Source organism: Macrotis lagotis, chromosome 2, assembly GCF_037893015.1.
Source record: "Macrotis lagotis isolate mMagLag1 chromosome 2, bilby.v1.9.chrom.fasta, whole genome shotgun sequence".
Lineage (NCBI taxonomy): Eukaryota > Metazoa > Chordata > Mammalia > Peramelemorphia > Peramelidae > Macrotis > Macrotis lagotis.
The window spans coordinates 259,796,649-259,807,268 of NC_133659.1; the positions used below are offsets into that span (position 1 = coordinate 259,796,649).

At 40.0% G+C, this 10,620-nt stretch overlaps 1 protein-coding gene and 1 pseudogene across 2 annotated transcripts in view; one reads left to right on the plus strand and one right to left on the minus strand.

Annotated features, from left to right (window-relative positions):
- LOC141514880 (dynein regulatory complex subunit 2-like) overlaps nt 1-8,287 on the minus strand; it is a 19,192-nt pseudogene extending 10,905 nt beyond the window's left edge.
- LOC141514882 (peptidyl-prolyl cis-trans isomerase FKBP11-like) overlaps nt 719-10,620 on the plus strand; it is a 23,485-nt gene continuing 13,583 nt past the window's right edge. Inside the window, exons 1-2 of one of the 2 annotated variants that reach the window (XM_074226033.1) lie at nt 719-7,897; nt 10,411-10,481. In XM_074226033.1, the coding sequence (XP_074082134.1) occupies nt 7,872-7,897; nt 10,411-10,481 (97 nt within the window). In that variant the 5' untranslated portion in view covers nt 719-7,871. Of the gene's footprint in view, nt 7,898-9,803; nt 10,482-10,620 lie in introns of those variants that run through there. The other variant, XM_074226032.1, reaches the window with a different exon arrangement.

Here is a 10,620-nt window from a genome sequence, read left to right on the forward strand (position 1 = left end):
TCCTCCACTGGTTTCTGAAGCACTAGAGCTGGGTCTAGTGTCTAAAATAGCCAAGTTCAGTTACAGTTTCAGACACATATTTAGTTGCACCACCCAGGGGATGTAATTGCACCTGCCTTCCAGGATTGCCCTAAGGTTCAAATGAAATAATATTCGACAAGCCCTTAGGGAAGTTGCCTGGTAAACAGTAGGCACTTAATAAAGGCTTATTTCTTTCCTTCCTTCCTCCCTCTTTTCTCTTCCTTGAAATCTTCCTAACCCCCCATCTATAACATTCTTTTTCCTTGAATCTCTCTTGATTCTCAGTGAAACTTTTGCTCTGTACTTGGGACATTCTAACTTGTACTATGGCATTTATGGGCTCTGCTTTAGATTCACCCCCTCAGAAATGAAAAGAAACCAGTAGTGCCAGCACCATTTTTGATTAGTTCAGAGGAGCCTCCAGATTTGGTATGGCCCAGAAATTTCTTTTAATTGTGCTGAGGGCCCCCACTAACTGCTCACAAGCCAGTCTTGGCCTCAGCCTCTGCTTCTCATTCTCTCTCTCTCTCTCTCTCTCTCTCTCTCTCTCTCTCTCTCTCTCTCTCTCTCTCTCTCTCTCTCTCTCCCTGTCTCTCTTTGTCTCTCCCACTGTCTGTCTGTCTCTCCTCTCTGACTCTCTTTCTCTACCTGTTCCCCTCCAGCCCCCAACCTCCCCCTCCCCACCCACCCAGCCAGCCCCCTCCAGGGGCTTCTACCTTTCAGTCTCAAATTCCTTGGTGAGGGCCTCTAGCTCTTCATTATAGCACTCCTCCAGGTAGGTCAGGCGGCTTCTCTGGAGTGCTAGAAGCTCATCCACATTGTGCAAGTGACCTTGGAGGGCATATGTGTGCTGGTCTTCCGCTTCTGTCAGGTCTTTGGCTAAAGACTGGGAAAGAAATAACCAGTTATGATTCTGGGATCTCTTCTCCAGTACAAGAGGGAAGGGAAAGGAAGAGAGGCAGAGAAAAGGAGGAGGTAGACAGAGAGAATCATATGCACACATACATACATAAATATTTGAATGATAAAGAAATGTCAATATGTGATATATATCTCTCCTCTGGGTTTCAGTCCCATGTCACCATTTCCTATTGGATATTTCAAACTGTATGTGCAAGAGATGACTCAAACTCAAAATGTTCAAAACATAATTGTGAGTTTTCCCACATACTTACCCCTCTTCCAAGCTTATTTCTGTCACAGAAATCATCCTGTTCTAGCCTCTCAGCTTTATAATCTTACTGTGACCTCCATCCAGCCAATTACTAAATCTTGTCATTTCTATTTCGACCATATCTCTTGTATTTATCCTTTTCCCCCTACTTATATAGCTGTGATTTTAGTTCAGGTTCTCTTCATCTATTGCCCAAATTATTACTATAATCTGTTAAAATGTCTCCCTGCCTCATATCTCTTTCTATTCCAGTTTATCCTACACTTAGCTGCCGAAGTGATTTTCCTTAAGCTTATGTCTGACTGCATAACTCCTTTAGTGAACCAATTCCAATAGTTTCCTATTGTCTCTAGGATAAAATATAAACTGTTCTGTTTAGTTTTAAAATCTCTTACCAATATGGCCCCCAAATATCTTCTCGGCCTTACTGAATATCAATCCCTCCCACGTTGTACAATCTAGCCTTATCTTGTCTCTGGTTCCTCATAAATATCTTATGCCTTTGTGCTCATTCACCATGCTTGAAATGCATTCTCTCCTTACCTCCATCTTATAGTCTTCCTTTTCCTATAAGGTGAACTCAAGCATCATTTTTTGCATGAAACTTTTCTCAATCCTTGCAACTGCTATGTTCTTTATTATACTATATATATATAACCAAATATAGTGTGTAAATATGTGTATATGAATATATATATAGATATATGTATATATACTTGAGCAGCAGTAAATCAGGGAGAACTATTAAGCAACTGATAAAATAATCTAAGCAAAAGGGATGGATGATGAAGAATTGAATTGGGGTGATAGCTGTGGGAGTGAAGAGATGTCAAAAAAGATCAAATAGTAAGATCTGTGGACTGACCAAATGTATAGGGTGAGACGGGAATCCATAATAATGCCAGAGTTCAAGATGTCTCTAGGAAGTCCAGTTTGAAGTGCCCAAATAGCGATTTGGAACTGAAACTTAGAGAAGAGAGTAGATATATAACTTTACACATTAAAAGCATAGATCTGATAGTCAAATGCACAGAAATTGAAATGAGGTTACTGAGAAAATCAAAGAGAGTTAAAAGAAGATGACTTAAGATAGAACACAGAAAAACACTCATAGATAGGGAATATGATGTGAATGATAAGCTAGCAAAGGAAACTCGGAGTAGCTAGACAGGTAGAAGGCAAACTATAAGAGAGTAGCATCTAGAAAACCCCTCAGGAGGAGAGAGTGGTCAACAATGTTAATGGAGTAGGAAGGTCAAGAAAAGACCATCAGATTTGGCAATTAAGAGATCCCTGGTAAATTTGGAAAGAGCAATCTCAGGTGTGATAAAGAAAGTCAGATAGCTTCATTCAAGATATCATTTTCCTATATGATGCCTTTTCTGATCTACCCCCCCATAGTGCTCACCCTCCCAAATTTCATTATATTCAACTGCTTCCAATTTACTAATATTTATTAGCTGTATTTATTCTGCATATACTCATGATTGCACCTGACTCACTGCATTCAGGAATTATTTCATTTTTTTTTAATATACAAAGCACTTGGCACAATGCCTGCCTGGAAAATAGTAGGTACTTAATAGATTCTTGTTGATTGGCTTAAAACTTTTCTTACCCATTTTTGTGCCATCCAAAGAAAATCTAAAAAAGTCTTCTGATCATTTGTGATATGAACATCAAGACATTCCTTTACCTGGTAGATTTCATGTGAATGGGAATCCTCTGAAAGCCTCCAAAGAGGATTCTATTCCATGAGTGTAAAAATGTCTAGCAACTTTGCTTAGCAATTCAAGACCTTACTCACAAAGACTACCTTATCTGTAGGATCATTAACTATCATAGGATCATTCATACATCTCTAAAATGAGAATTGGAAGGGATCACAGAAGCCATGCTGTATAAGTAACTCACTCATTAGTCTAAGATGTGAAATATCACTGTGATGTTGGCTTGAAAAAGAAATGCCTAGAGGAGAAAGCACATGCCCTAAAAGAGAGACATGAATAGAACCTAGGGGCAGGCGGTAGTCTCATATTTCTTTTATGAAAACTCTCATTGCTCAGAACCTGGTGTCATCAGGGTGAATTTTTGGATTAAGTTTGGTTGCCTTGGTTTATTTAATTTGGAAGGTTTGAGTCATTTTGAATTTTTCTAAATCACTTATCTTATGATAAATATTAGAGTTTAATGTCTGCCATATAAGAAGCTAATAAAGGCTATACATTTTTTCTTTTGAACCTTTACCCCTCAGTGTATCAGTTCAGTTCTGCACACTCATATCCCTTTTTCACTTGTCCAATTACTGATAATTTGCCAAATCTCAGCCAAGGATTACTTCCATAATCCCCTTTATTTGCTCCTATTTATGTGTTCTGGATGACTGAAGAAAAATCACAAAACCTTACTGATTGCATCCAATACAAATGCATGTTTAATAATCTCAAGTGTACCCTTAGCCCACTTAAGGATTTTTGGCAAGAAAATCATTTTATACCTCTTTAATTAATTGCTATTTCATTCACTACAATGGCTATTCCAAACCTTTCCACTGATCCTCAAATTTCTCCTAGCATCCTCTTCCCTATCTTGTTGAAGTCTTCATAATTTACCAAAAATATACAAAAAAACAACAAACAACTAAGGTCATTTGCTAAAAGGTCCCTCTTCTCTACTTATCATTTAACATCTTCCCCTATTATCTCCTAATTTACCACAATCTCATATGAAGAGAGAGCCTTTCTCCTTGCGAAGATAAAACCTGATACATCCACCTCTAATCCTGAAAACACCCATCTTCTCCAGCAGATCTTTCCCCTTCCACCCCACCACCAATCTTCCTTGCTCTCTCTTACTTTCAGTTTTCCCCAGTCTACTGGTTCATTTCAAACTGGTTACAAACATGAGCTATAGTTCTCTCTCTTCCCCTTCTCAGCCAAACACCTTAAGAAAGCTGTCTACGTTAGGAAGCATTCACTTCCCCTACTTTCATTTATTTTCAAAATCTTCAATCTGGCTTCTGATATCATCATTCAAAAGAAACTGTTCTGTCCAAAGTTACCCATGATCTCTTAATCTCTTAATTTAGGCCCTTCCTAAATACTCATCCTTCATGATCTCTCTGAAACTATTAACATTACTGATCACACTTTCCTTCTAGCTACTGTCTCATCTCTAGGTTTCATGACACTCTTGTCTCGTAGTTCTCCTCATACATATCTGACAGCTCCTTCTTAGCCTCTTTTACTGGTTCTTCATCCAGGTCATTCCGATTAACTGAGGCTCTGTCCTGGTCCCTATTCTTTTTTTCCTCTATACTGTTTGTCTTGATGATTTCATAGGCCCTCATAGGTTCAACTATCTTGCTTATGAAGAATACTCCAAGATCTAGTTCTCATTTCTTTCCTGAGTTCTAAGTACCATATCAACAATTGGCTTTTGAACATCTCAGATAGGAAGTTCAATAAATATCTCAAACTAAACATGTCCAAAATGTAACTTCTTATCTTTCCCTACAAACCCTCTCCCTCCTCCCAACTTTTCTATTACTATCAAAGGAACTATGGCCCAACCTCTGTATCATACCTAACTTCTTACTCATACTCACCCCAAATATTCAATCTGTTGCCAGTTCTTATATTTTTAACTACATCACATCTTCAATTTATTTCTTTTGTCCACCACCCTTCCCCAAGGGTTCTTATTACCTCTTCAACATGGATTACTGTAACAACCATCTGTTTGATCTCCTTGCATCATCTTTTCCCAATCCAATCTATCCTCCACTTACTTGCCAGAGTGATTTTCTTAAATCATAAGTCTACCCATATTACCCCAACCCTATCCCTACTCAATAAATTCCAATGGCTCTATTACCAACAGAAATATATATTTTATATTAAAATTTAAAATATATTTTATATGTCTACAATATAATATATAGTTTATATTTTTATTAAATATAAAATGCTTTTAATTGGATTTTAAAGCCTTTTACAATCTGGCCCATCCCTACCTTCCATCTCAAAACTTTCCACCCCAATCAGTACTGGAATTAGGTCCATGATTGGCTGATGCATTTCCAGCCTGAGAGATAAAACAATAAAATAAAAGACAAAGAAAGGAAACTCCAACACACTTATATTTTAAATACTTCTTCAGAAACAGAGCTTACTTTGATCACACTATCTTTGCAATCCACTACCCTTTCAAAAGTCTAAGGATCTCAATATCTTTCCGAAGCTCTTTGGATTTGACTTCCCTCAGGATGGTTCTCCACTGTGTGTTGATTTTATTAAGATTCAAGGCACTATTGTGTTCCTCCTTGGCTAGTTTGTCCTGTGAGGGGAAAACAAAAAGAGCATCATCTTGTGGTGTCACAGGCAAAAAACACAGAACTCTGACTTGGTGTGTGGGCTTAAATCTACTTGCTCTAGGCTCAGGGGTTCTTGTACATCTGGGAAATATATCTGTGGGGTGGGATCTGCCTGATAACAGTTTAAGCCAGAGAACAAAGGTGGAGCCTGAACCTGTGGCATTTGAGCAAAACATTCCATAGATCTGTTTTCTTAATCCAATATCAACAAACTCTCAAATGGATGAATGTTAAAAAAAAAAAACTACCTTTGCATGTAACTGGAAAAAAATTAAATAAAATTTCAAAAAGGGACAAAAGAAACTTAATGTGTTCTGAGCTCTATACTAAGAGCTGGGGACCCAGATATTAAAAAAGAAGAAGAAGAAAGTCCATACCTCCAAGAAGCTTAAAATTTAATGATGGAAAGGCAAAACACAAGGAAACTTAAAAGGGGGTTAGAGGGAAGGGGTTACCTGTGACAGGGTGGCACTATGAAGAATTCAGAGATTTTCCCAGAGTAGTGTATCCAGGTGAAAAATGAGATCTAACTCTAAGCTGGGCTGACTGGGGAGAGGTCCCCAATCAATTGGATTATCTGGGCATAAGTATCTGTTGGGCATCATCCCATGGAAAGTGTGGTCATGTCCAGTGATGCTTTGCTGAGAGAACCCTGATTATTTACTAATTGATTTCCAGTGACTAGGATTATTTTTGCACTTTTCTTTTGGTGAGGTAATAGGGGACTAGGGCTATTTCTAGAGTTCTAGGTAACTACAGTATCTTAGATATAGGGGGGAGGAAGGGAGAGAGGGAAAAAAATCAGTCATTTATTAGACACTGCTAAGTGCTTCACAAATATCTTAATTTTTCTTAATCCTAATGTCTAGAGTAAAAGACAAGGGATTTTCAGAGAAAGAATGGTGGAGTCTGAACAAAGACCAAAGACTTAATTTAAAAAAAATTATCCTATTATGTAATTTTCTCTATCTCTTGTACTTTATGTTTCTTCCTTAAGGATATGATTTCTGTCTCATCACATTCAATTTAGATCAATGTATACCATGGAAACAATGTAAAGACTAACAGACTGCCTTCTGTGGGGGGTGAGGGAGGGAAGCTAGATTAGGAGGGAAATTGTAAAATTCAAAATAAATAAAATCTTTCTTTAAAAAAAAAAGACAAGGGATTCTGCTACACTAATGATAACCCTGAGGCTGGTTACTCCCCAAGGGAGCTATCTGGATGGAGTGCTTTGTGCTTTTCGTTATTTAGTTACCGAGAGTCCTTTGCTTCTTTTTGCAAGGTTCTGTGACTGTTTTATATTGACTATTCATGTGTCTTTGAGCCCTTGGGACCCCTGTTACAGGAATGGAAATCTAAACATGGGTATATTTGGAGATTTTCTAAGAGTAAACTATGGGTGATGGCAAAGAGCCAAAGAGATATTTTTGTTTTAGGGTCAGTGGGCTCTGGGTGTGAAGGCTGAGGTGGCTAGGTCATGAGTTACATATGAAATAAAGATGTTGACCTGGTTGATCTCCAAGTACCCTTATAGCTTTCGTTAGAAACTCAATGCCTCTGTTTTTGGAGAAGCAATGAATTATAATCTTTTTGGGAGAATATCATTAAGGGCAGTTAGGGCATGAAGAACTGCACATTCATCTTTCTGAATTCGAATCTGGTCTCAGAATTTTGCCTGCCTCCGTTTTTGGGGTTTTTTCTTGGGTTTTTTTTTTTTTTTTAGATTTCTTCAAGGCAAATGGGGTTAAGTGGCTTGCCCAAGGCCACACAGCTAGGTAATTATTAAGTGTCTGAGATCGGATTCGAACCCCGGTACTCCTGATTCCAGGGCTGGAGCTTTATCCCCTGTGCCACCTAACCGCCCCCTGCCTTAGCTTTTTCATTTGTAAAATTAGCAGGAGATAGAAATAATGAACCACCCCAGTATCTTTGCTAAGAAAACCTCAAAAGGGGTCTTCGAACACAGCTGGAAAATCAACTAAGCAGACACTGTTAAAAGTCCATATCCAGTGACAGACAATCTGGATTCCTTGGCTTTTCAGTAACTGAATTTAGGGACTTCTGGGAGCGCAGACACCTCTTTTGGTAGTGGGGCTGGGATCTGCATTACCAAATAGTAAGTCTTTCCCATACTTAACCCTCCCTTCTCTCCCAAGAGTTCATCTAGCTACCCAGTTTAACTGCCATCCTCCAGCTGGAGCCTCCAAGATAAGTGACTTGCTCGCTCCATCGCAGAGCGGAGTCCGGCTTCTTCCCCTTGTATCCCAGCGCCTCGGAGCAGTAACCCAGCCACAGGTGATGGGGCAGCAGGTGCTCCGAAGCAGGTTGGCACCCTCCCCCGTCCCCAATCCCCGCGGTCCCCGGGAGGAGGGGGGGCAGGGTCGCAGGCTTTACTGGAGGACCCTCCTACCTTCAAGAACTGAACCAGGAGACTCTCCTTCTTCTTGAGGTGCTCCTCCTCTGTCATCATCTTATGCTGCAGCATTAGCAACCTCTCCTCTTCGGTCGGGCCCTTTTTGCCCTTTCTCGGCATGGCGGCCTTTGCGGCTGGGCCAGGTGCCCCGGAGGACTAGAAGAAGGATGCGATGAGCAACAGCTCCAAGTAGGAGCAGCTGGAACTCCAGTATGGGGCGAGGGGTGGGGGCAGAGGATACTGGGTTTAGGGGAAGATCCCGGCCACCCCAACCCCACCGAGGATGAGATTCCAGGCAGCGTTTCCGTCTCCTAGCAACGATCAGACGCGCCAAGAAGGCACCTCGGGGGAGGAAGGGGCGGGGCGAGAACTAACCATCCTTGGGGAGCAGAGGACACGTCCCATTCTCCCACTGTCTGGTTGCCCTCTCCTCTCTGCCCTTTGGTATTCAAAGATTTTCCTTCAGATCAGCAACCTCCTTCCTGAGTCCCTTCCCTTCACATTTTCTCCTAGCCCCTTCCCCACCGCACAAAGCCGCCTCCCCACTAAAATTGTAACCCAGCAGCTAGAAGACAGTCTGGTTGGATTGTAGACTGTGTGATGGACAGCAGGACCTTAAATACCATCCTATCAATCTAGGAGCTACAAAGACAGCTCCCTGGGAAAGCAAGAGTTGATCAATAATCAGCATTTCTAAAGCGCTTCCTATGAGCCATGCACTCTGTTAGGCTCTGGGTATACAAAGACAAAAATGAAACCATCCTAGACCTCGCAGAGCTTATATCTTATTGGGAGGTGCAGAGCATCTCTCCAAATAAGCCTATATGTATCAGCTGTTTCACTAACTCTTTCACAGAGGCTAGAGAGCCTGCTCCTGTAATCTTTAAAAGCCAAATGGAATATTGTGAGAAGAGCAATTGGTGTTACAGCTGACAATATCTTGTTATGAGAAGTTCTCCCCATGCACTTGCTTGGGGAGAGGGGGCTTTTATTGACCCAAATCATTTCATTTTACAAATGAAGAACCTGAAGCAAGTAAAGATTCTGTTGCCCAGGATAACTCAACTAGTACATATCACTGCTGAATTCCTTACCTGGGTCTTTCTGATTCTAAGTGTCCCTATCCAGAACAGGACATTGAGTTTCAAACTTCTTTTTTGTGAGAATTTCCTTAACTGCTATGTTTATAAAGGTAATTCTGTGAAAACTGTGAGAAATTGGCAGACACCGTATATTCTGGAAAGACTTTCTTATAAGGACTGACGAAAGGAAGAAAAAAGACTACATACACTTATCTCAAGGAGAAATATGAGGAGAATTTTTGAGGAAACTTTAATCATTACCCAAAGTGAACTGAATGGTGAAATTGTGTTTGTGGAAGTGAAGAGAAATCTTCTACACTGATCTTTCTCATGGACAAAATATTACAAGCAATTTATTATTTCACTTATTAATAAATTATATATTCAGCAATTTTAATATTTATGTAAAAGGAGATTAAGGGATTTTGCTATGTAGGAAAATAAAATTCCTATTGGGGAAAGGAGGGGTTTTTTCAATTTACTAAATAAATATATTTAAATATTTAAACATACTCCTGTATATCTCTAGAATTTAGATTAATAAGGTTAAGCATGGGAATAAGTCAAGTAGCAGACTGAGGAGTGACCTGCAAAGATATCCTTTGACCCTGTTACATGTGGTAATAACTCAGGAGGCATTAGCAGCTATGATTACAACAAACCTTGAAGAAGGTTCTTAAAGAAAATTTTAAAGAAAATAAGGGATGGGGGGGATGATGAAGGATGGGGGGAAGGTATTGGCAGAAGATGGAATGTTAGATTCAGAAATAACAAGAAGGGGTAAGTTGGGTGGTGCCAGTGGAGAGAACACTGATCCTGGAGGCAAGAGGACCTAAGCTCAAATCTGGTCTCAGACATTTAATAATTGCCTAGTTGTGTGACCTTGGGTAAGTCACTTAACCCCATTGCCTTGCAAAAAACAAAAAAAAGATGATAAAACAAAAAAAAATAAAACTTTCACAGAAATAACATGAAACCAGTTTGGATTGTAGAGTGCAAGAAGGGAAGTGATGTATAAAAAGGATTTAAAAAATTAGGTTGGGGGCGGCTAGGTGGCACAGTGCATAAAGCACCAGCCCTGGAGTCAGGAGTACCTGGGTTTAAATCCAGTCTCAGACACTTAATAATTACCTAGCTGTGTGGCCTTGGGCAAGCCACTTAACCCCATTTGCCTTGCAAAGGAATAAAGAAAAAAGGGATTATTCACTCTTTGGTACCTGGGTGGGAAACTTTGGATGTGCATCTGTGTATACAGAGCATAATTCATCAGAATGACTTTGATAATGGTACAGGATTTCAGACCTTCCTGCCCACTGGTTTTGACTTGTGTTCCCTCCCTTAGAGAGAAGCGAAAAGCAATCATTCCCCCTCATTTGGCTTATGGAAAATGTGGATTCCCCCCATCTATCCCAGGTAAACCCACCAGGATTCCTCCAAATTCTGTGTTCTTGAGTGCTGGGTTAGGTTACATTTTGAAAGGGCTTGGGAGGAATAATGCTTAAGGTCTCCAATTTTCTCTTTCTCTTCTTTGTTAACTTATCTGTTCAAGACA